The sequence below is a fragment of the Triturus cristatus genome, chromosome 11 (genome assembly GCF_964204655.1).
Source record: "Triturus cristatus chromosome 11, aTriCri1.1, whole genome shotgun sequence".
NCBI classification, from domain to species: domain Eukaryota; kingdom Metazoa; phylum Chordata; class Amphibia; order Caudata; family Salamandridae; genus Triturus; species Triturus cristatus.
The window spans coordinates 205,265,806-205,288,232 of NC_140594.1; the positions used below are offsets into that span (position 1 = coordinate 205,265,806).

At 45.4% G+C, this 22,427-nt stretch overlaps 1 protein-coding gene across 2 annotated transcripts in view; it reads left to right on the forward strand.

Annotated features, from left to right (window-relative positions):
• Nucleotides 1-22,427, forward strand: part of DAO (D-amino acid oxidase) — a 234,702-nt gene that overhangs the window by 159,114 nt on the left and 53,161 nt on the right. For both annotated transcript variants that reach the window (XM_085635422.1, XM_085635423.1), the window contains exon 9: nucleotides 16,709-16,826. In XM_085635422.1, the coding sequence (XP_085491548.1) occupies nucleotides 16,709-16,826 (118 nt within the window). The remainder of the gene's footprint in view (nucleotides 1-16,708; nucleotides 16,827-22,427) is intronic.

Consider the following 22,427-nt stretch of genomic DNA (forward strand, 5'->3'; position numbering starts at 1 on the left):
CATATATCGCCATCTGTTGTTGAGCTTGGGTATGCACTTTGTTTTTGTTCGAAGAAGTCTTTGTAGTCATGAGCTAGGGGACTCCTCCTTTCTGTGATAGTGTGCATGAGCATCGACTCCATCCCTAGATTGTTTTTTTCTGCCATCCCTTTCGAATGTGTATTGCTGCGCTCCGGTATCGTTTTCGAACCCCTTCGACGCGCAATCCATTACCCTCGACGGTATTGTCTTTCGATTGCAGTTTCCCATTCGACGCGCATCGTGTAAATTGTGAAAACCTTTGATCGGGACTTTTGAGGCAGACTGTCAGGCCTACCCGTGCCGACCACACCAGCAGTCGATGGAACGGACTCCATTCAAGCTATGTCCCGGGTGTTGTGCTAAGTTTCCACGCACAGACTTCCACAAGGTTTGCAACCTCTGCTTATCCCCGGAACACGACGAGAAGGACTGTGAAGCGTGTCGATCATTCCGATCGAAGAAGACCATTCGTGATCGTCGGGCTCGACGCCACGAGATGCAACGCGGCATCGGCTCCATACCGGACATCTTCAGCGAAGATCTAGACCAACGTCCAGCCGCAGAAGCCAAGGAAGAAGAACTGGTCTCCATGTTCGAAGCCAACTCCGACATGGAGGAAGACTTGAGCGTCACTCCGGGTCAACGTACCGTGAGTACAGATCCCCATGAGCCCACGCAAACAAAATCTAAGGCTCCGGTATCACCCTAGCCTTCGGGTTGAAACCTAGAAAAAATTTCAGATGCCCCGCCCTCCAGCCCAGCTATGCAACATAAAGACAAGCCTCCCGGCTCGAGCCAGCCCCATTCCGGTGCCGAATCGACACCTTCGGCACCAAAACATAAAACAAAACATGTGCCAGACCCTACACCTTCAGCACCAAAGACATCTTCGGCACCGAAGGCCTCGGATCCGAAATCCTCCAAGTCAAAAGCTTCGGACCCGAAATCGTCCAAAAAATCCTCGTAGCTGAAATCCTCGACACCTAAAAGCTCTGAGCTGACACCCTCCGCCCTGAAAAGTTTAGAGCCGAAACATACCACTCCAAAAGCTTTGCACCCTAAACAGGCTAAAACAAAGCACTGGCATTCGAAACATTCGGTGCACAAAGACTCTCAACCCAAATCTTCCATGTCGAAATTTACTCCTAAAGAGAAAGATACTCTTTCCAAGGAGCCACCATCTGAAGACACAGTTTTGGATCAAAACAAAAGAGACTTAGTATTGACCCTCAAACTGGACACCTTCTGGCCACTCTTCCTAAAAAAAGGAAGCTGGGTCTCTCAGAGGAATCTCCTATACCTCTGAAGAAAAAGGACATGGGTACTAACTCTTCTCCCCCTTACATACCTCCCTCTCCTCCTCTTAATCCTAATTTACTGATTACACCATCAAATTCACCACCACCTCCACTATCACCTGACCCACAAGATGAAGATTATGGGGATGGGGATGAAAATGAGGATTAGGATATACCGCAAGACATACCACAGGATACTGACCCCTGGGAAGATTATAATAAGGATCCAGATCACAATAATGACCCTGACCTGTATGCCTCCAGACCCTCCCCACCTGATGACAACATTGGCTTTGCGCAGCTTATCAATAGGGCTGCTCAATATCACGGGGTGGAGCTACATACAGACCCTCTAGAAGAGGATTTCCTTGTGGAGACATTTACGTACTCACAAAAGCCTACAAATACTTTGCCAATGCTCAAGGGCTTGTTGAAACACACAGATGAGGTCTTAAAAAGACCCAGTTAGAGCCAGAATACTCACACCTAGAGTGGATAAAAAATACAATCCCGCTCCTACAGACCCTCTATATATAAAAGGCCAATTGCCCCTAGACTCTCTTGTTGTATCTAACACCCGCAAGAGAGCTAACTCTCAAACTACAGGCGACGCCCCTCCTCCTGATAAGGAGTCCAAACTTATTGATGCCTCAGGCAAACGAGTGGCTTCACAGGCTGCTAACCATTGGCGTATTGCTAATGCTCAGGCCCTGTTAGCACGCTACGATAGGGCTCACTAGGATGAGTTGGAAAGACGCATGCAACACTTGCCTGGTGAGTATAAGACCAAAGCTAACGACCTCATTCAGGAAGGTAAGCTTATCACCAACACTTCCATAAAATGTGCACTAGATGCAGCAGACACAGCATCTCGGGTCATCAACACCAGCATATTCAAGCAGGAGGTCCAATCCTCCATACTTAATCAGCCCTTTGATAAGGAACATCTCTTCGCGCCAACTGTCGATACTTCACTAGAAAAAATGAAGAAAGACACCGAACCTGCTAAATCCATGGGGGCCTTAAATTGCCTTCTAACGGGGGCTCCTTTTTCCACTCCTTTTACAGGGGTGGCTCAAAAATAGTGTCATCAGAGAATCTCTCCTCCTCTTATAAGAATAATAACCAATCTACCTCCTCCAGAGGTTATTTTCGAGGAGGCTACAGAGGAAATAATAACAAGGGAAGAGGCAGAGGTAACTCCACCCACACTTCCCCTGCCGATAAACAGTGACTTCCCTTCGCTACCCCCGATCATCCCACACCTGTCGGGGGACATCTCTCACAGTTCCTACCTGTCTGGAATTCAATCACCTCAGACAAGTGGGTAATACAAATGATCCAGTATGGTTATTTCCGGGAACTTACCTGCACTCCCCCAACTATCCTTCCAAGAGAACGTGCACTGTCACCAGAACATCTCACCCTTTTAAAACAAGAGGTTCTCTCTCTGTTAGAAAAATGTGCGATAGAACCAGTCCCATTATGTCATCAAGGGACAGGAGTGTACTCCCTATACTTTTTGATTCCAAAAAAGGACAGCTCTCTCAGGCCCATACTGGACCTCAGACAGATAAACCTCTATATTTAATCAGACCACTTCCACATGGTCACCCTACAACAGGTGCTCCCATTGCTTCAGCAAGGCGACTTTCTTTCCCCTCTGGATTTAAAGGGCGATTACTTCCATATTCCCATTCACCCAGCGCACAGGAAATATCTCAGGTTTGGGGTTACTACAGCACCCAGAGTCTTCACCAAGTGTCTGTCAGTAGTCACAGCTCATTTAAGAAGACAACACATTCAAGTCTTCCCTTGCTTAGACGACTGGCTAATAAAAGCCAAGTCACAACACAGCTGCATACACCACACTCACAAAACAGTTCAGCTGCTTCATGACTTGGGATTCACTGTGAATCCCACCAAGTCTCATCTCCAACCCTCCACATGCAAGTGTACCTAGGAGCCACAATAGACAATTGCTAAGTTCCAGCATACCCCAACCCAGTCAGGATACGCAACATGCAAACCCTAATATCACAATTTCTGCCTCAACACTCCTTACCAGCTGTAGTGTTCATGCAATTGATCGGAATGATGGCTTCTTGCATTCTAATTGTTCCCTACGCAAGACTCCAAATGGGTCCCCTACAGGAATGCTTAGCACGTCAGTGAAACCAAGCTCAAGGTCAGTTAACCGATCTGGTGTTGGTAGATGGCCGCACCCATCGCTATCTGCTGTGGTGGAATTCACAAAACCTTTCCAAAGGGCGACCATTTGTCGACCCAGTTCCACAAATAGTATTAAAAGCAGACGCATCGCTCACTGGTTGGGGAGTTCATCTTCAAAAGCATACCATTCAGGGCATGTGGACACTACAACAAAAACAACTCCACATAAACCATCTGGAGCTGCTAGCAATCTTTCTGGCATTGAAAGCTTTTCAACTACATCTAGTAGGCAAAACTGTCCTAGTCCATACAGACAATATGACAGCAATGTACTACATACAAAAACAGGGGGGGACACACTCTCTACAGCTTTCACACCGAGCTCAAAGCATATGGAGATTGGCCATACCTCAAAAGATATATTTCCTTTTAGAACATCTCCCAGGAGTAAACAATCAGATTGCAGATCTGCTCAATCGGCAAAGACAAAACATCCACGAATGGGAACTACATCCTCAAGTACTCCTCCCATTCTTCCAGATGGGGGGCTACCCAGAAATAGATCTGTTCGCCGCACACCTCAACGCAAAATGCCCAAACTTCACGTCCAGGTTTCCACACCCATTTTCCAAAGACAATGCGCTATGAATGAATTGGTCAGGGAAATTTGCTTACGCTTTTCCACCTCTCCCGCTAATTCCATTAGTGGTTTGAAAGCTCAAGCAGCATTCCCTCACAATGATCCTAGTTGCTCCCACATGGGCTCGACAACCATGGTTCACAACCCATTTGGAACTATCAAAAGTTACACCTCTCCCCGAAGCTTCTCACTCAGAACCATGGAGAGATAAGACATCCAGATCCCAGTCAACTCAACCTTGCGATCTGGCACCTGAAATCATAGAGTTTGGCTACCTTAATCTCCCGTCAGACTGCATGAATGTCATTAAAGAGACTAGATGCTCTACCACATGAGCATGCTATGCAGCAAAATGGAAACGATTTGTAATTTATTGTACTAAAAATCAAATCAATCCGCTAGTTGCTTCAACTCGAAACATCATTTGCTATCTGTTACACTTACAACGTGCTTTAGCATATACATCTATACGATTACATCATGCCGCAATAGCGGCTTACCTACAAAACAGACAACTCTTGTCTTTGTTTCGCATACCCGCTATCAAAGTCTTTATGGAAGGACTCAAAAGAATCATTCCTCCTAGACTTCCACCTTCTCCCATGTGGAATCTTAATATAGTCCTTACAAGACTCATGGGCCCACCATTTTAGCCTTTGCACAACGGCGAACTACAGTTTCTGACTTGGAAAGTAGCCTTCTTTATAGCCATCACATCTCTTAGAAGAGTTGGTGAGCTCCAGGCACTAACCATACAAGAACCATTTTTACAAATTCAGCAAAATAAAGTGCTTCTTACCCAAAGTCATTTCTGCTTTTCATCTCAACCAGTCCGTTGAGTTACTCGTGTTTTTTCCTCAACCAGACTCAGTGGCAGAACGTGCTCTTCACACATTAGATGTGAAAAGAGCGATACTTTATTACATTGAAAAAAACAAATCTTTTAGAAAAACTAAACAACTCGTTGTTGCTTTTTGCCCACCACATAAAGGCAATCCCATTTCAAAAGCAGGTATTGCACGGTGGATAGTTAAGTGCATCCAAATATGCTACCTTAAAGCTAAACGCACCTTAACGATTCCCCCTAGGGCGCATTGTACAAGAAACTAGGAGCTTCTATGGCATTCTTAGGGAACATACCCTTAGATGACTTCTACAAGCTGCAACATGGTCTACACCCCACACATTCACAAAGCACTATTGTGTAGATGTGTTAGCAAAACAACAAGCTAGTGTGGGCCAGGCAGTTTTAAGAACACTATTTCAGACCACTGCAACAGAAACAGGTTAGCCACCGCTTGGGAGATAACTGCTGCTTAGTCTATGCTAAAGCATATGATCTACAGCTCATATGCCTTGAACGGAAAATGATACTTACCCAGTATGCATCTGTTCTTGGCATGTAGAGCTGTAGATTCATATGAACCCACCCGCCTCCCTGGGTACCTTTACCTGTTGCAGTATTATCTTACTTAGATACACTGTACATGGACATCACTTTCTACTCTTACTAACTCCATCATCACCCTTACGGAAAAACAATCTAGGGATGGAGTTGATGCCCATGTGCACTATCACCGAAAGGAGGAGTCACCTACATTGTGACTACAAAGACTTCTTCGAACAAAAACAAAGTGCAAACATCCGGGCCCAACACCAGATGGCGATCTATGCTAAAGCATATGAATCTACAGCCTTACATGCCAAGAACAGATGCATACTGGATAAGTAGCATTTTCCTTTCTGGTACATCCCCAACCAATTGCTTTGATTAGTCACAGCCAGGAAACTTTCTGTCCCTTTTATCCGCAAAGCTTCTTGGGGAGGTAGCTTTTCCTATGCTACCTCTCATCTCTGGAATCAAATGCCATGGCATCTGAGGATTTAATCCACCTTCCTTGCTTTTAGAAAATCACTCGAAACCTGGTTGTACACTATTACCCTATAGAATATTTTTCAGGCAGTTTTCCTCCTTCAAATATACGGCAGTGCGAAGATGCCCATGGGCATACTCAGCGTTCTGCAAAAATCAAATCAAATCTTAAAGAGTGGGACTGCAGCCCTGGGCTAATCTTTTGAAACACATATCACTGTGGCTGGCATCTAGGTCTGAACTCCTAGTCACTCCCATGGCCTGTGTTGTGAGCCTATGAGCTTTGGCCTTGCTCCTACTGTGACAGACTGGAGGAAGGACTGAGCAGAGTAGTGGGCACTTTAAAGGTAGCAAGCCCCCAACATAAATTTCAAAGAATCGGACTCTAAATCTCATTTGGTGTCTAGAAATCGGCTATAAGAAGGAGCGCTTGAGACCCCAAAAATTGTCAAGTTTCAAGCAGCCAGTAAGGCTATGCGAGGAGGAAATGCGCTGTATGACTTCTGCCTGTGACCAGGACTAGGCACTAGGGCCTGCAAGTCTCCCAGATCAGTGAGGGGACATCACCCATGGAATATAAGAGCACCAGCGCCTGCTTGCCAACACCACTGTGCCCTATGAGGAAGAAGAGAGCGTTGGAGAGAGTGAGGTCCGGTGGGGATTCCTGTCGAGCAGACTCCCTTAGCGAGGTGTGAGGAGACTGTTGCTGCACCAATCGAGCTCTTTGCCCGTGTGCAGGAAAAAGTCGGCAACCCTCGTATGCCAGAAGAGGTGCACCGTGATCGTTGCTGTGCTGAACGGGTCGACGCCTGTGTCCAGTGAGGAATCAGCGACCCCTGTATTCCATGAGGGGCTGCTGTGAAGTGAGCTGTGATCATCGCTCTGCCGAATGGGTCCTCGCCCATGTCCAGTGAGGGCTCTGTAGCCCTGTATGCTGAGCAGGGGCCACTGTGGACAGATTGCTGTGCTGAGTGGGCATTAGCCCATGTGAGGTGGTGAGCCGGAGATCTCGCATGCCAAGAGAAACTGCCATGAAGGAATTGGCTGTGCTGATCGGGTAAAAACCTGTGTACAGTGGAGAGACGGCGACCCTGTATGCCATACTGAGTCACCTGGGACCAAATAAGAAGTGTGACTTAGTGGTGAAAGTCACTGAAGTAGAAAGAAGTCTGTGGGGGCCCTTCAGATCCGCACCGTGACAGAAGATCAGCATAAGGACTTTCGCACTCCCCGCCAACCACCCCCAAACCTGCAACACGCACAGTGGGATAGTCCAGCAAACTTACCCAGCTTGGAGGAGCCCCAAAGAACCTTCTGTCACTGCGGCTGCATGACCCTGTGTGAGGAACTCACGGACTGAAGAGCGCAGCCCGCCTGGGCCTGGTGCAGTGAACTCAGCTGATCCAGCCGCTGCTGCTGCTGCTAATTCAACCACAGAGGTGGTGCACTCTGGAACTAGGTTCGGTCTGATCCTGCAGGTGCTGGTAAGACTGATTTCTAGTCAGTCGGCCCTTGAGGAACTTGCTTGCTAGATAGCGCTTCAGCACTGGAACACTTTTAACTTTAAGACAGAGTTGCGGTGAAACTTTTGTGACTGTCTACGAGTGGGGCTTAACCACTATCACTAGAGAGAGGAGGGAGTGGGGAACTGCCTAAGAAACACTAGAGCCCTGACCTCAAGGGAGTTGTGGAAGTTGCTTGCGAATATCATATTTCCCTTTGCATTTATAGTGGTAAAATTACTTTTTTTTTCTCATAAAAGTGAATATTTGTCTGGACAATAATTTATTGCTACTGCTGCGTATATTTTGAGTTGTTAGCCTGTCTTGACACCCTGTATGTCCCTCTCCAAGAGGAAACCTTGGACTGGTCAGACCACACTATTCCTCAGAGTCAAGCGCTCCCCCCATGGCTGGGCCCAGTAACCCCGGCTTGCCCTGTGGCCCTCTGTACGGGGTCGTGACAGTTTTGAATAATGGAATTAGATGTTTAAGGAACATATTATGAGCATTGTTTCAAGGATAGCATATGCAATACAGCTCACTGACTAATGAGCCTGTATTTGGACCTTAAGTAAATAATAAAGCAGAGTGCTCTGCAACTTACCTAACATGAAGTACAAATAAAGCAGAAACCCCATGACTAGAGCTTATTGATGTTGTGATGTTACCCATGTGAACAATATGGCAAAGCCAAACACGCTCTGGTGAGGCAAATCACTTGGCCATTGATTACCAGTTGTGTGGAACCTCTCTGTGCGCAGCAATCTGAATTCCGAGTTGGGAGATATTTTCTGCATCCAGTATTTACTGAGTGTGTTAAATATCTCTCCCTTTGTTAAATTTCATCAGGTCAAAAATACCTGTAAAATAAGCAACAAACAGGACCAGTACATTTTGCACAATTTGAAGGCAAAAATAGGGTATTTAAGTAAGTCAATCAAGGATACATTCCTAAAATCCCAATAGGATGGTATAGCTGACTGGTTCACCAACCTTCTCCCTTAATATAAGAAGCAAAGAAGAATTTTCCTTAATCTCTTCAGAAGGGAGCAATATGTACCAGAAATCTTGTTGATATGCAGTTAAAAGGTAAGATGCGCATTGATAGTAACACCAACAATATTGGTCCTATTAGCAGGGCTGGGCTTGACAGAGGAGCCAGTGAGTAATAAACCGAGGTCCATGTGTAAGGATGATTCCCAGGAACCAATATCTCTCATTTGTCTGCCTTCAAGTTCAAAATATTAGTGGTCATCCAACATGCAACTGAAGCAAGACATTCCTGAACCTTTTGGGGAAATCAGGGTTACTACCACGCTGTTGTATCAGTAATTAAATATCAAACAAAGTAAAGCTAAAAGAACAAACTAGATCCACTAAGCGGGTTATAGTAACATTAAAGAACTCTGTAAAGCGCACACTAATTCTTAATCAATGTCTAGTGTGTTTACCTAATAAAAAAAGTACTTAAATGCAAACAAAAAACTAAATACTAAACATAAAATTACAAATGTACACAAACAACGTGAGACCTCTTTAGCACCACCTGAACTAGAGATCAGTTTAAGAAGGTTTCTTAATGTTAAACAACTTATAGCCCCTCCCTATAATGTCTATCAAGGAAATAACACATGTTCCATTCAATTGTGGTTATAACAGATTTCCCAATGTAAAACACTTACCTCTTGCTTTTGTCTTTAACTTTCTAATTTAACCCCTTTGGCTGACTCCGGGAGGTGTTCTGAGCTAATAATTCGGAACTGAGAAACAGACAAAAATATCTAACAACAAATTAAGGTCCAACCAAAACTTTTTCTTTAAAAATTAAAGGTACTTTAATGCACACAAAACTAAACATTATGCTCAAAGTAACAAATATTTACAGGATTTCAGCTGGAATTAGAAAAATTGGACACCCGTCATATTAGCCGTGCAGACTATCTAGGGTGCATATATGTACACTAAAGAAACATACACTGGTGGCAACTAGCCCTTTTTATGCAGTCTGCTCAGGTTACCTTTGAGGCATTTTCTGGCAATTTATGCACCAGCTGGTTTTAATCCTAACAACATCCTATTTAAATCCATTGGAAAACCTGAGGATTTTCACAATCAAAAAGGTTAAGCATACAGGCTTTTTAAAATCATTCAAAATATAAAATCAGAAAATGCTACTGCCGTTTGCCCCACAGTTAACCAATAAAGCCACGCCTTTTGTTTTTAATGTGAAAATGATTAGCCAGTACATGTAGTCTCTACTTGGAGAGAAACTTGTTAGGAAGATTCAAACATTAACGTTAGGGATCTATCTGCAGATATCAAGAATTTTCGGGTGCCAGACCAAGAAAGTGTAGTAGTTATAGAGTAGGGGGTGGACTCCGTGTTATGATCAATTTGTGGTGCTGCAGCAAGCAAGAGTTGTCCACTGATGCTGTAGGAAGCTAAGTTAATTACAAGTTAGAAGGCTTGTATATGCTGCGCACAATTCACCTGGTGTATATACACCGCTGCATAAACAACATTTTCAAAATTTGTTATTTTATTCTTAAGAGTTCATTTACAGTTCCACTGATGCATATATCCAATTGCAGTATCGATAATGACAATGGCTCCCCCCTTATCAGTAGGTTGGATGGTGATTTCAGAATTATATTGTAATTAACTTAGACCAAGAAAGTGGACATAGTTATCAAACGCCTCCTAGAGCTGACCATGTAAATCCCTTCCTGATGTATTTGTCCGATAGTTAAAAATGTAAAATCCTTTTGCATTGTGTTTGACCAGCAGCTTACAATGTAAAACCACTTCCTAGTTTATTTCCCAGAGAGTTCATGCCTCAAGGCCCCTTCCTGTGGTGTTTGTCAGAGAACACAATATAATAGCTCTACTTGATACAGAGAGTTAACATTGTAAAACCCCTCCCTTTGTTTTTGTCATAGTTGATAACCCCATCCATGGTTTTGTGATTGAGTTACAACATCGTAGGTTACATGCAAAACCGAATACCACAGAAACAGTGCCCTTAATATACATTGATCAACCATACATTTTTCACCTTTTATTGCATGTGCTCATATTGAATTAATAACTTAGTCCTGCACAGCAGCTTTGATCTGTTGAGCTTGTTGGGCATCATAATGTTCCTAGTGGTAGCGATTGTTGTAGCTTTAGCAAGTGTCTGGGAAGTGCAGCCAGGTTTGGTGTTGGACCATGAAGGGTTTGCCATTAGCGTGTTTCCAGTGGTAATGCTGTATTGTTGTTGCAGTCATCCTCACCTTCTTCAGACCTAGCCCCCGCATAGATAAAACAGGACTGCGGGGGGAACCCATATGTCTTTTGGCCTAGATGTGGGTAGCATGAGTTCTCAATAGTTGTCTAATTGCTCTCTGCAGCAGGCCATATCACGCAGCCAATCCTTGGTAGTCAGTGTGGGACCTGGTCCCCTGTGCATTGCCACCCTCCTCTATCAGTGTGGCGATCGTTATAGTGACACACCGTAGTAAAGTCTTTGAAATATCTGAGCAAGTCTACCAGGATGGTGTGTGGGATGGCGTGATTGACTATTTAAGCTTACGTTTTCAGTATCCTGTTCCAGTAACTGTATAATTGCAGACAGTACCATGTGACATGAGTGAAGTCAACCTCAGTTGCACATCATTGGGAACAGCTTGCATCCTTCTGTATTTCAATTTGTTACATTGATGCGGGTGTGTAGTAGTGTGTGTGCAGGAACCAGGGATATGTAAAAGGTGCAATCTAAGATTATGTGAGAGTGCCCCTCTCATTTTGAAGCAGAACTTCCCCTGCGCAGTGGTTAAATGTGGTCTACCCATTTTTGTTTAGCTGCAGAGTGGCACCTAGGCACGTTCACCTACATCTCTCTATACAGTCTAGATAAAAGTCTTTTTGTTGACTGTCTGTCATCAACAGATTCTCCAGCAGGACAAATGTCTCTGGAGTCCTAGAACAGTTTGTTTGCTGCCTTTTGGGCTGCCTTTATTCATAGGTATAGGAATATCTCTAATGGTGTGTGAACTCTGACACCTCTTACAGTGCCTTTCGGAATAACAGTACCATTGAGCTCATTGCTGACTCATTCTTAGGCCATTTGTCCTATGGTATTTGTCTCAGAGTTTATAAGATAAAACTCCTTCTTGTGTTGTGGGAAGGAGCTCACAATGAAAAATGTCTTCCAATTGTATTTATCAGAGAAGTCACAATGCAAAACACCATCCTATTGTATTTGATCATTCTAGTTCCGGATGTCCCTGGGGGGTTGGTACTTACTTGACCCCAATTGCATCAGTGGAGGCCTTTCTCCTAGAACGTCGGTGTTTGTCTCTAAAACTGGGGACCAAGTGTCTATTTTGACATTTAAATCTAACAAGGCAAAGCTGTCCAAAACTGACTGAAGGAATCAAAACTCAGCAGCAACAAAAAAAATGAAGCAAATGTCCAGCCAATGCTTTGTTAAAAATGGAAAGTACCACACGGTGCACAACCATTACAACGCAACTTTCAACGCACTGCCATTACAACGAAACTGTTACAACGCAAATGCTGTGACAACGCATGCCAATACAGCGCAAGTCTTTATATCGACTTGCACTAGATGGTGTGCTAACATTAAAAATAGTGTAGTTTACTATCCAAACACCTTCCCTACTGCAACGTGGACTGGAGTTAGAATAGTAAATTACCCTTTTTTAATGTTAGCACGCCATCTACTGCAAGTCGATGTAAAGACTTGCGTTGTAAAGACTTGCGTTGTCACAGCATTTGCGTTGTAAAAAATTCGTTGTAACAACATGCGTTGTAAAAGCATGCGTTGTAACATCATACATCCGTACCACACTGAACACATAACTAAATACTATGCACAACATTACAAAGATTTGCAAGATTTCAAGTCGAGGTGCAAATTGAAACTCCTCCTAAAGGGGTTTTGATGACTTACAGGTGGCAAAACACTTACTTCCAAAGAAATATCATAGGCTGCATATAGCATAGTTTATCTAGTCTGTTCTCGTTATCTATGTGGTATCAGTCTGTGCACCAATAGAATCTAACCTTAAAAATCACCAATGCTCATTACATGAACCTGCTGCAACACATAGCTGTTCACAAATTGAATGATTATACCTACAAGCTTTGTCAATTCATTCATAGTGTACAATGAGAGGCCTACTGCCTTTGCCACCACATTTACAAATTAATAAAGTAAGATATTTGGCTTTAACATAAACATGACAATTTCGTACAAGCCTAACGAGACCCATCAAACATTGTAGGCAGACTCAAACTATATATTGATATTGACATAAAATCGGCCTCTTGTGCCCTCTGGAATTTACCGTGGCCAGACCTAACAATAGGCCTCTGTACTAACCCCCTTTTGTTTGCATTTGTCAGAGAGTTCACAGTATTAAAGCCTTTACTATTGTATTTGTCATAGAGTTCAAAATGTAAAATCTCTTTCTACAGTGATGGTGTTTGTCATGGCATTCACAGTGCAATAAACATTTCTATTGTATTCAAAAGAGGGTTCTCAAGAAAAATCCTTAACTAATGTTTTTGTGAGAGAGTTTACAATGTAAAACCACATCCTATTGCATTTGTCTGAAGGTTCACAATGTAAAGTCCCTTCCTACGGTGTTTGGCAAGGAGTTTGCATTGTAAAAATGCTTCCCATTGTATTTATCAGAGAGTTCACAATGTAAAGCTCACTCATATTTTAGATGCAGAATCCAGGTCAGGAAGTCCAAGGGTAGTCGGAAGGTACTAGCCCAAAGTGTACCAAATGGGGGTCTTTGACCTCTGGTGTCCTATGGCCTCTGTACACCAGACCCTGAAAACTGGGACCATATGCCCCTTTGAACACTTGCCTCTAAGGGTAACTAGAAAGAGCAGCCCAAGGTTGACCCAGGGTGATGCTGTGGGCTAGAAAGTCAGAATACGGCAATGCACAACTTTAACTCACTAAATCCATGCCCAACTCGTGTTTAATCTTTAAAACAGAAAGTTACTTAATGCACAATCAAAGATTATAATCAAAATGAAAAATATTTACAAAATGTCAGGTAGAATTGGAAATTGGATCCCCTCCTTTAGGGACCTTACAGACTAACAAGGGTTCATATTGTGTTCCCTAAAGTAATATTTCAAGGGAAACCATGTAAATATAGTCTGCTCCTTTTAACATTAAGGTAGAATGAGACACACAGGCTCAAACTTTTAAAAACCCAACAATGGGCCGGTCTGGGCCTATTGAAAAAAATGAGATTTTTCACAATCAAACAGATTAAGGGCCTGATTTAGATCTTGGCGGGACTGGTTCAGCTTTCACTTTTTCACCAGTCTTCCCGCCCGCCGCCTTAGCAGTCCGCCTGCTCGATTTAGATGTTTGTTTGTCACTTTAGGGAAGACTGGCGCAGTCCTGCCACCTCCGCCAAAATCTTTCTACCGTCAAAGGCATCAGAGGCAGAAGCGGCTGTCGGAAGGAGTCCTGCCAAAATTCCCACCGTTTCGATGACGATGTGCCTTTCCGTCAAGACAACTGTGGCGGGGGAACCTCCAAGCTCGAGTTGGCGGAATCAAATAAATAATTGAAAACTCACCTTTTTTTCAGGGTCCCACCACCAATTCCATCTTGAACGCCATTGTCCAGGTCCTTCCTGTGTTGCTGTTACTTGACCAGGATGCTGAGCCACCCTGTTGTCACTGGGATCTGAGGTAGGCTTTTGTCGTGGGTGTGGGTGCACATTCAATAGCGTGTGTATGTTGTTGATGTGCAGTGCTATATGTAGAAGTATGGGCAGTACACATTACCTACATATACATATTTAAAGATGCACTACATATGTGTGTATTGATATCATAATAAGTAGTAGCTCCCAGAGGAGTTTAAGAAAAGCAGGGAAGAGTTTGTGGCATAGGAAAGACTATCTCCAGAGGCACCATCTGCTGTGCCTTAGGCATGGCTGACACTGCTTCGCCGGTGGCTGACATTAGTTCCCTGATCAGGTGCCATTCGTGGCTCCATTTCTCAGGCTTTACACCCTAGGTCCAACAGTATCTGCTTAACCTGCCCTTCGGTGATGAACACCTCTTTGGCGTACAGGTTCACCAGATGTGCACCCACACCCACGACAACAGCTTATCTCAGATCCCAGTGACAACGGGGTGGCTCGGTGTCGTGGTCAAGTAACAGCAACACTGGAAGGACCTGGACAATGGCGTTCAAGAAGAAATTGGTGGTGGAACCCTGAAAAAAAGGTGAGAAGTACAGCACACGTCACAGTTACCCAAAACGTTTTCTTACTTTAAGGCAGCGTAAAGAACAGAACAAGACACCAGAACCATGTGTCTTATGAACATCTTAGTAGTTGTCCGTCAATTGTGCACAGTGACCTGTCATCAACATTCACATGGTGTACCCAAAAAAATGAATACCTGGAGTGTCCCGGTGCTTTGCAAAAACAACAGTTGATGGACAGAATGCAGAACAATTTCACACATTCATCCCAGTACAGAGATCTGGGCCTAAATCCATCGTTTGTTTGCTTACCATGCCATTCCAGTTTGAACCCAGCCATATGCAAATCAGCCTTGACCCTGTGCCTCATGGGAACAGTCCAGCCCAAACTGCCAAGCCAGGTCCTCCCTGGACTGGAAACAAGCATCCTAGGACTGGTTTTGGGGTTTCACCCCTCTTCAGCTAGGATAGCTTGATTCCAGTGGCATGGAGAGCACGGGACGCACGTCTGGGCATACCCATCCCACTCCGTGCTTTACCAGAGCCTAATTTACAGAAAATTAAAGTTTGGTTCGTGAGCACACAGGGGCCCTTGTTGGTACTTCAACACAGCTCCTGCAAATCCAACGAGTCTCCGGTCAAAGCAAGTAAGCCTGCGCGTGCTGAGAATTACGCGCAGATCCATTTCAAACCGCAACGCTGCGGTTAAACTGACTCTTGCCACAGGTTGCCATATTAGAAAAATAACTGTAGAAAACTAGAATGGGCTCACCGGAAAAGTCCATGAAATGAATAGCAAGATACACATTAATGGCACGAAGGTTGATCCTTTGATCCCACGCAGACTCAAACAATAAGAAATCTAGACCAGCTTCAATTCAAATAACCACAAGTGAAATTAGTCATAGTTGGGGCACTCCTCAAACCCACTGCTTGCGCTCACCATGTAACTCCAAAGGACAAAATGAGTACAGCCACATCGCTCCTGTGTGGCGCCTGTTCAATCCATTCACAAACAGAGCAACTTCTAAGAAAAGTAGAAGAAACTGAACAGTCCATAATATGCATTTGTGCAGCCACTAATGTATTTAAATATTTGAAGCATCATGGTGGCAGACACGATAGGATGTGGAACTGGTGAGTTTTAGACCAGACATCCACTAGCATAAAAGTCCATCAATGTTGTAATGTATATGGAGCATGTCCAGGCTGGGGCTGTCCATTGACAAGGACACTGGCAGGGCTGGCTAGCCTGTAGCTCCAAACTTGCTTCTTGTAGTTACTCTTGTTTCTTGTAGTTGCTCTTGGTTTCTGTATCCTTGTCCATATGTAGACAGCTTTTAAATCTTGAAAAACGCTTGAGTCCTTGTCCAGTCGTCGCCAAAATATGTTGTACCTTATGACAGGTTGACACAGATAGCCAGGTAGAATTTTGTAGTTTCCTTTATTAGTTCCATGTTGCAGGTATTATCAGTCTTTATTCCAGTTGACAGCCTTCACTCCAGGCCCACCAGGAGCAGCCTCTCTGCTGCTCAGCCCATCTCCACACGGGCACCCAGGCATTCCAGGCATCACAGTCACACCAACATTCCGATACCATCTCTCACTCTGGCTGAGCAGCTAGGAGAAAGCTTGGCTGGGTAACATGTATAAACAATACGAGGATATAACACAATCTAATTTATTTTATGCAATTGAAACCAACATGTATTAAGGCTGTGGCCAGTAAAACGAAAACCAGATCATTAGGTTTGAGGCACTAAAGAAGTTCTTTGGCTGTAATCAATTCTTCCTGTCTCCACTAGAATATGACTTGCGAGCTCTGTCACAAAAATAAAGCATTGCTGTAGCCTGGTTTCCAGAGTAAAAAATATTGTAACCTGTAACAGAAGATTTACCCATGATTAGGATTTTGACTAACAATGTTCCTCCCTCCTTGTCTTGCAGGAGCCAACATGTAACTTTGGGAGGAATATATCAGATGGGGAACTGGAGTGAAGCGAACAGCTCTTACGACCACAACTCAGTTTGGGAAGGCTGTTGCAAACTTGTTCCAAGTCTCAGAGTATGTGAAGTGCACGGATGTTGTTTAATTATCATGAGTATAAGCATTGATTCAGTCCTCTCTGGGTAATTAGTTCCTTGAAATGACAGGCAAACAATCCAAGTTGAAATGTGATAGTAGACTTTATCACATTTATTTAACCCCTTCCCCGCTCATGAGCCATGGTTGCCGTGTGCTCATGACGGAGCGGTTCCGTCATGCCACGACCGTTGGCGGCCGCTCCGCCCACGCGGCGCTGTTTCCCCGCCTGTGCGGGGGAACAACGCAACTGGGCGGAGTCATGACGGAACCGCTCCGTCATGAGCACAGCTCAACCGTGGCTCATGACGGAGTGGCTCCGTCATGAGCACAGCGCCACCGCGCTGCCCCCCCGCACCCCCCAGCGCTGCGGCGGAATTCCCGCCGCAGCGAAGGGGTTAATAAAGATTATTCCAATGACAACTATATTTACATTTAAAGAAGGTGTTACATGAAGGAAGTGTGACAACGCAGTGTATGTGAGTTGTGACTAAGTGAAATTATGTGAACATAAAAAACTCAAAATGGAAGTGAAAGAAAAATGTCTGCCAATTACATAGGGCCTGATTAGGATGGAAGGTGGACTCACGTCCGCCCACCACCCTAACGGAGACTGGTACCACCCTACATAGTGTCGGGGGTCCCACATGCCAAATTACAATGCAACCGCCATGGTGGCTGTCGCATTGTACAGGTTTTTCATTGCGGTAAGTGCTGCTGGCCGCAGCACCCGCCCCAATGAAAAAAGGGATGCGTAACACATCCATGTACTTTGTGACAGGCACCATGCGGTGCCTGTCACTTGGTACAGGGATCTGTTGGGGGGCACCATAGGTGCCCCCCCACACCCAAAGAAAAGGGCCCGGGGTGAAGGGAGGTCCGCGACGGGCCCCCAATGTCAATCCCCGCCAGCCTTTCAATGCCGGGTGAACTGCCATGGAATGGCTGGCGGGAGGGACCTTTCTAATCCCTATGGCAGTCCCTGCCAGGCACCGCCACCATTGTAGACACTCCGAATGATTTGATTAGTCAATGTTTCAACCCCAGTTACTTAAGTGAGTGGATTCTTCCTCAGGACAATAAACATGATGCACTCACCATCAAATCACGGCCTGTTTGGAAACTATTCAGATCCTACCATAGAGGGTTCGAGCATGGGCTTCTCAGAAATTTTTCTTGGCTCAAGCTCACTGGTGTGGCAGGCTAGGCAAATCCTATAAGAACCAGAACATTTTGTAAACAAAAAAGGTGAGGGAATATAAGGCTAGAGAAATGTGCGGTAGACAGTATCATAATATAATACATTACTAAGTAACATGTTTTTGAAAAGGTACAGTACAATAATAGCACAATGAAATATGTGTCAATGAATAATTAAAATAAGACCTTGTCTAAGACTACCTTTTTTTCTAAATACACAGTTAAAATATATTTATCACTTTGCCTTGAAGATTGGCCAGGCCAACTACATAGTGCATTCTCCAGGTACATATTTGGGTCTACATCCAGGACAGTAACCATGGAAATAATGTTTCATCTTTCTTAAAAATTTTTTATAATGTTTGTATGTATTTTTTCACAAAGGCAGCAGGACTTTATAGGCAAGAATCCAGGGAGTACATGACGATTACGATCACCATAGTAATAATGTAAAACCAATCTATGAAATTCCCAGAGAATAACAAGTATTGTGGTCTTCTTTTGTTCATGAAAAAAGAAACCCCTCTAAAGTTGTCAAGCATAGAAAAAGATAGTAAGGTAGTATTTGTAAATCTGAATATCTTAAGATAATTCTGAGTGGCAGATGTCCCTCCTCGTGAGTGACTGGCCAGGAGACACACTGAAATAGAAACTTTGTTTTTGCCTCCTGGCAGTTATGAACTGTTCTACCTCCTGGTCTCTTGATATGGAAGTGTCAGCGCATGACAGTGTTTTTCCGAAAGATACCTCAAAGTATAACCTGATTAGGTGGGAGAAATTAACCCAGGTCTGCAACTAAATGTAGTAAAGTTGTATCTTTTCGGGGATTGCACAAATAAAAGAAGGCATGATTTGCTGTAATGCCACCTGCCATTCAATTATTTGCTAGCAAGCTTAGATGAATATAACATTCCTTTTGTATGAATGTTTGTTTATTATCTTTGGTTATCTATCTCCACAAACCAGAAGCAGGTCAGTTGGCAGAAGAACCTTGATTTGTTATCAGTGAGTTGTTTTAATTTGAACTTGCCACGCCTTTTATAGGTTTTCATAGGGTTTTGTCATCTCTACAGGTTCTAAATCAGTCCATGTACATGTGACTGTGTTACGAAAATGTTCTCACACAATTAGACACTCATTGTAAGCTGGCTGGTAATGTTGAATTAGGCACAAATGCAAATTTGTACTCACTTCAGCATTACATGTTGTGCAAAGTTTTGCACCGGTCCAGCAGTTTTTTCCACATGTATTTCAGGTCAAACCCACACCATTTTGCAGGAAAAAAGAACATAATTGTGTATCTCACAATACAAAATGGGGAAAACACTTTATATCCTGTAGATTTCATCTGTAAAAAACCTCAGCTCAACCCTGGGTAGCTGTGGCTGAGTGGCAAGTCTTACACAGAGGAAATAGTGTGACGCATTTAAACAGCACCAAAACAATTGAAGAAGGAATTGACACAACACTCAAGAAATCCACCACCAGTTTATAAAAATGGGCTGCATTTTTGTATAAGAATTTAGACACTAGGGGGTGTGGCCAAGATGGCGACTGAGTAGGACGTGCCTGCTCGCCGCTCCGACCCCTGGCCGGGGCCCAAGCTACATAGCTGCATCCAGAGGATTCCCAGACACAATCTCGGACACCGTTTGGGTCCAGGACTTGCTGAAGCGCCGTTGCTCTGAATCCGGCGAGAAACCGGTGCTTTGATCCAGAGATCGGTCCCACGCCAGACCAGGCGCGCTTCGCGGCCTACCTCACGGCCGGGCAGGGAGGAGTGCGAGAGCGGCGGTATTTCGGGACAAAGCCCGCCGGAGACCCCCCCGCCCCCGAGTGCTGGTGCGGGATACGGGGGGGTATTGAGGAGATCTTGTGTCCCGCTGCCGGGAGACACTTGGGAGCACTGGTATGCGGCTCTGGCTGCAGCGCAGAAATGGTGGCATGGGCTTGAGACCGCCGGCACAGACGACCCTACGGCCCTCGCAGGGGAGCCCCTCCGCGGCGACAGCGAGCTACAGGGTGCACTCTTGGCACTGTGTCCCCTTCCTCCAGTGCCGCAGCGCGACACGGGGGCAGCTAGCACCGCGCCTGGGCCTGTGAGCTTCCCGGAAGAGGTCACGAGGCGACGGGACCGCAATTATGCCTGCCTCCCTGGCTGGTGTCCTTTCATTGGTGGGTGGCCTGTCCTTTGTTGCGCCGTACAGGGTGCAGGTGTGAGGCCCTGTCTGGAGCTGCAGTGCTGACTGAGACCCCTGCGCCCTGGAAAAAGACGAGTGGTTGGGCAGGCCTGATTGCAAACAGCCCAACGCATTTACCACTGCAGCCGCAGCAGAGGGGGCCTGAAGCTGTAGGGAGATACTACAGAGGCATCCCTTGAGTACCCGCGGGGGGTGCTGGAGGTAGCATACTGCGCGGTCGTGACAGCGCCGATTGTCCGAGTCGACTGGCCGGGTGCCCAGACGCTATTACCTGCATACTGAGACAACAGTTTTTGGGCCTATAGAGTGTGCCTTGTGGCGGAAAACGGGGGAGCTACCCGGAAGGATGATTCATCGGCTATGGGGTGTGAGACCCAACGACAGCCAGAGACGAAGAGGTATCCCAGCTTCAGCAAGAGGTCCTGCACCTTCGAGACCAACACTTAGACCTCCAAGCCCACGCAGAGGATCTTGAGAACCGTTCCCGCCGGAACAACATTAGGATCTGTGCGGTGCCTCAGGGGACAGAAGCTCAGGACATCGAGGCTTTTGTCGTGGATCTATTCCGTCACATCCTAGGGGGTCCTCCAGACCTAAAGATTACACTCGACCGAACACATTGCGTGGGACTTAGGAGACCAGCGACCGCAACCCCTCCTGACATTTTGACATGTGTGCATGACTTTAAGCTTAAGGAGCTCATCTTACGGGAGGCACGGGCCAAACATCCCATTGAATTCCGCTCCTGCAGGCCTCTTCTCTTCCAAGATCTGGCGACCTCTACATTCCAGAAAAGGCAGGAGTTCACCCAGTTAGGGCGTTCCTGCGCTCAAAGGATATCTCCTACTCCTGGGGCCACCTGTTCAGACTCATTTTTAAATGGGAGGGCAAGCTTCGTCAGGTCCGCTCGCTTCAGGAGGCCACGTCGCTTCTCCAACTTCCAGGGGACGACCGCACTACACCGGAGAGGGATGCTTCTACTGGGCGTCGAGCTGACCCCACATGATGGCAATGAGTTGGGAATTATCCGTTGGGTCTACGTCCGGACCCAGAGACCATTGCCAAAGAGCGCACGGTTGTCCTACAATCCCTGTCAGAAGATTCGAACACTGCAGACTGAAACATATTGGTTGAGGTCATGTCATTTGCAACCTTTCTGGGATCCATTTTGATTTATCTGATTGGGCCTTGTGCAGGGTGGGGGCGGCGGGGAGCTCCTCCTATGCATCTCACGCCTCTTCACAGGGCAGTTGCCCGGAACATTTGTGGACTTCGCAAGTAAATGTTCTGTGTTGTTAGTTTTTTGGTATGGGTTTTTGGTTTCTCTCCTCCTCCTCCTAACTTCGCTGGGTGGATGTTACTTATCACTGACGACTCTTTTCCGATTTCACAGGTCGGGGGGCTCTCCTCTATAGCACACCCAGGGACTCTTTCTTATGCTTTCTAACATTAATGTCCTGTCCCGTAACGTTAAGGGGCTGAATAACCCTACCAAACGGCGGGCCGTCTTGTCCTATCTCGAACAGTCGGATGCCCATATCTGTCTGCTTCAAGAAACACATCTGCTATCCACTGATACACACAGACTGAGGTTCAGGGCCTTTCCCCACCAGATGTTCCCCTCTAATACCTCTAAGACAGCCGGGGTGGTGATCCTCGTCTCTGCTAAATTTCTGGGCCAAATAGGTAGCAAGCAGGCCCAGATTAGGGGTAGGCTCCTGGCACACACTTTTACTCTGGGCACCTGCACATTTACGATTGCTACTGTGTACATTCCCAATGGAGGGCAAGAGAGCTTTATTATGGAAGTCCTACATGAGCTCACTAGTCTTCCAGACAAAACTATGCTTCTAGGGGGGGATTTTAACCTGGCCTTTGATGGTGCGGCGAACCGGTCAGGGCAGTGATGGGGGCTGTCTGGGGCCCTTTCGGGAGATGGGAAATGGCTTCTGGCAGAGGCTGGACTCACAGACATTTGGAGATCGCATCTTCCAGGATCCAGGGAATATACCTATTCCTCACACCCTAACAAGATGTATGCCAGAATTGACTATGTTCTCACCTCTGATTCCCTGACACAACAGACACAGGCTGTAGAGATTCTTCCCTGCCCCTTATCTGACCACACGGCTGTGAGGATATCCCTGTCCTTGCAAAACACACAAGATGATGGACGGAATGT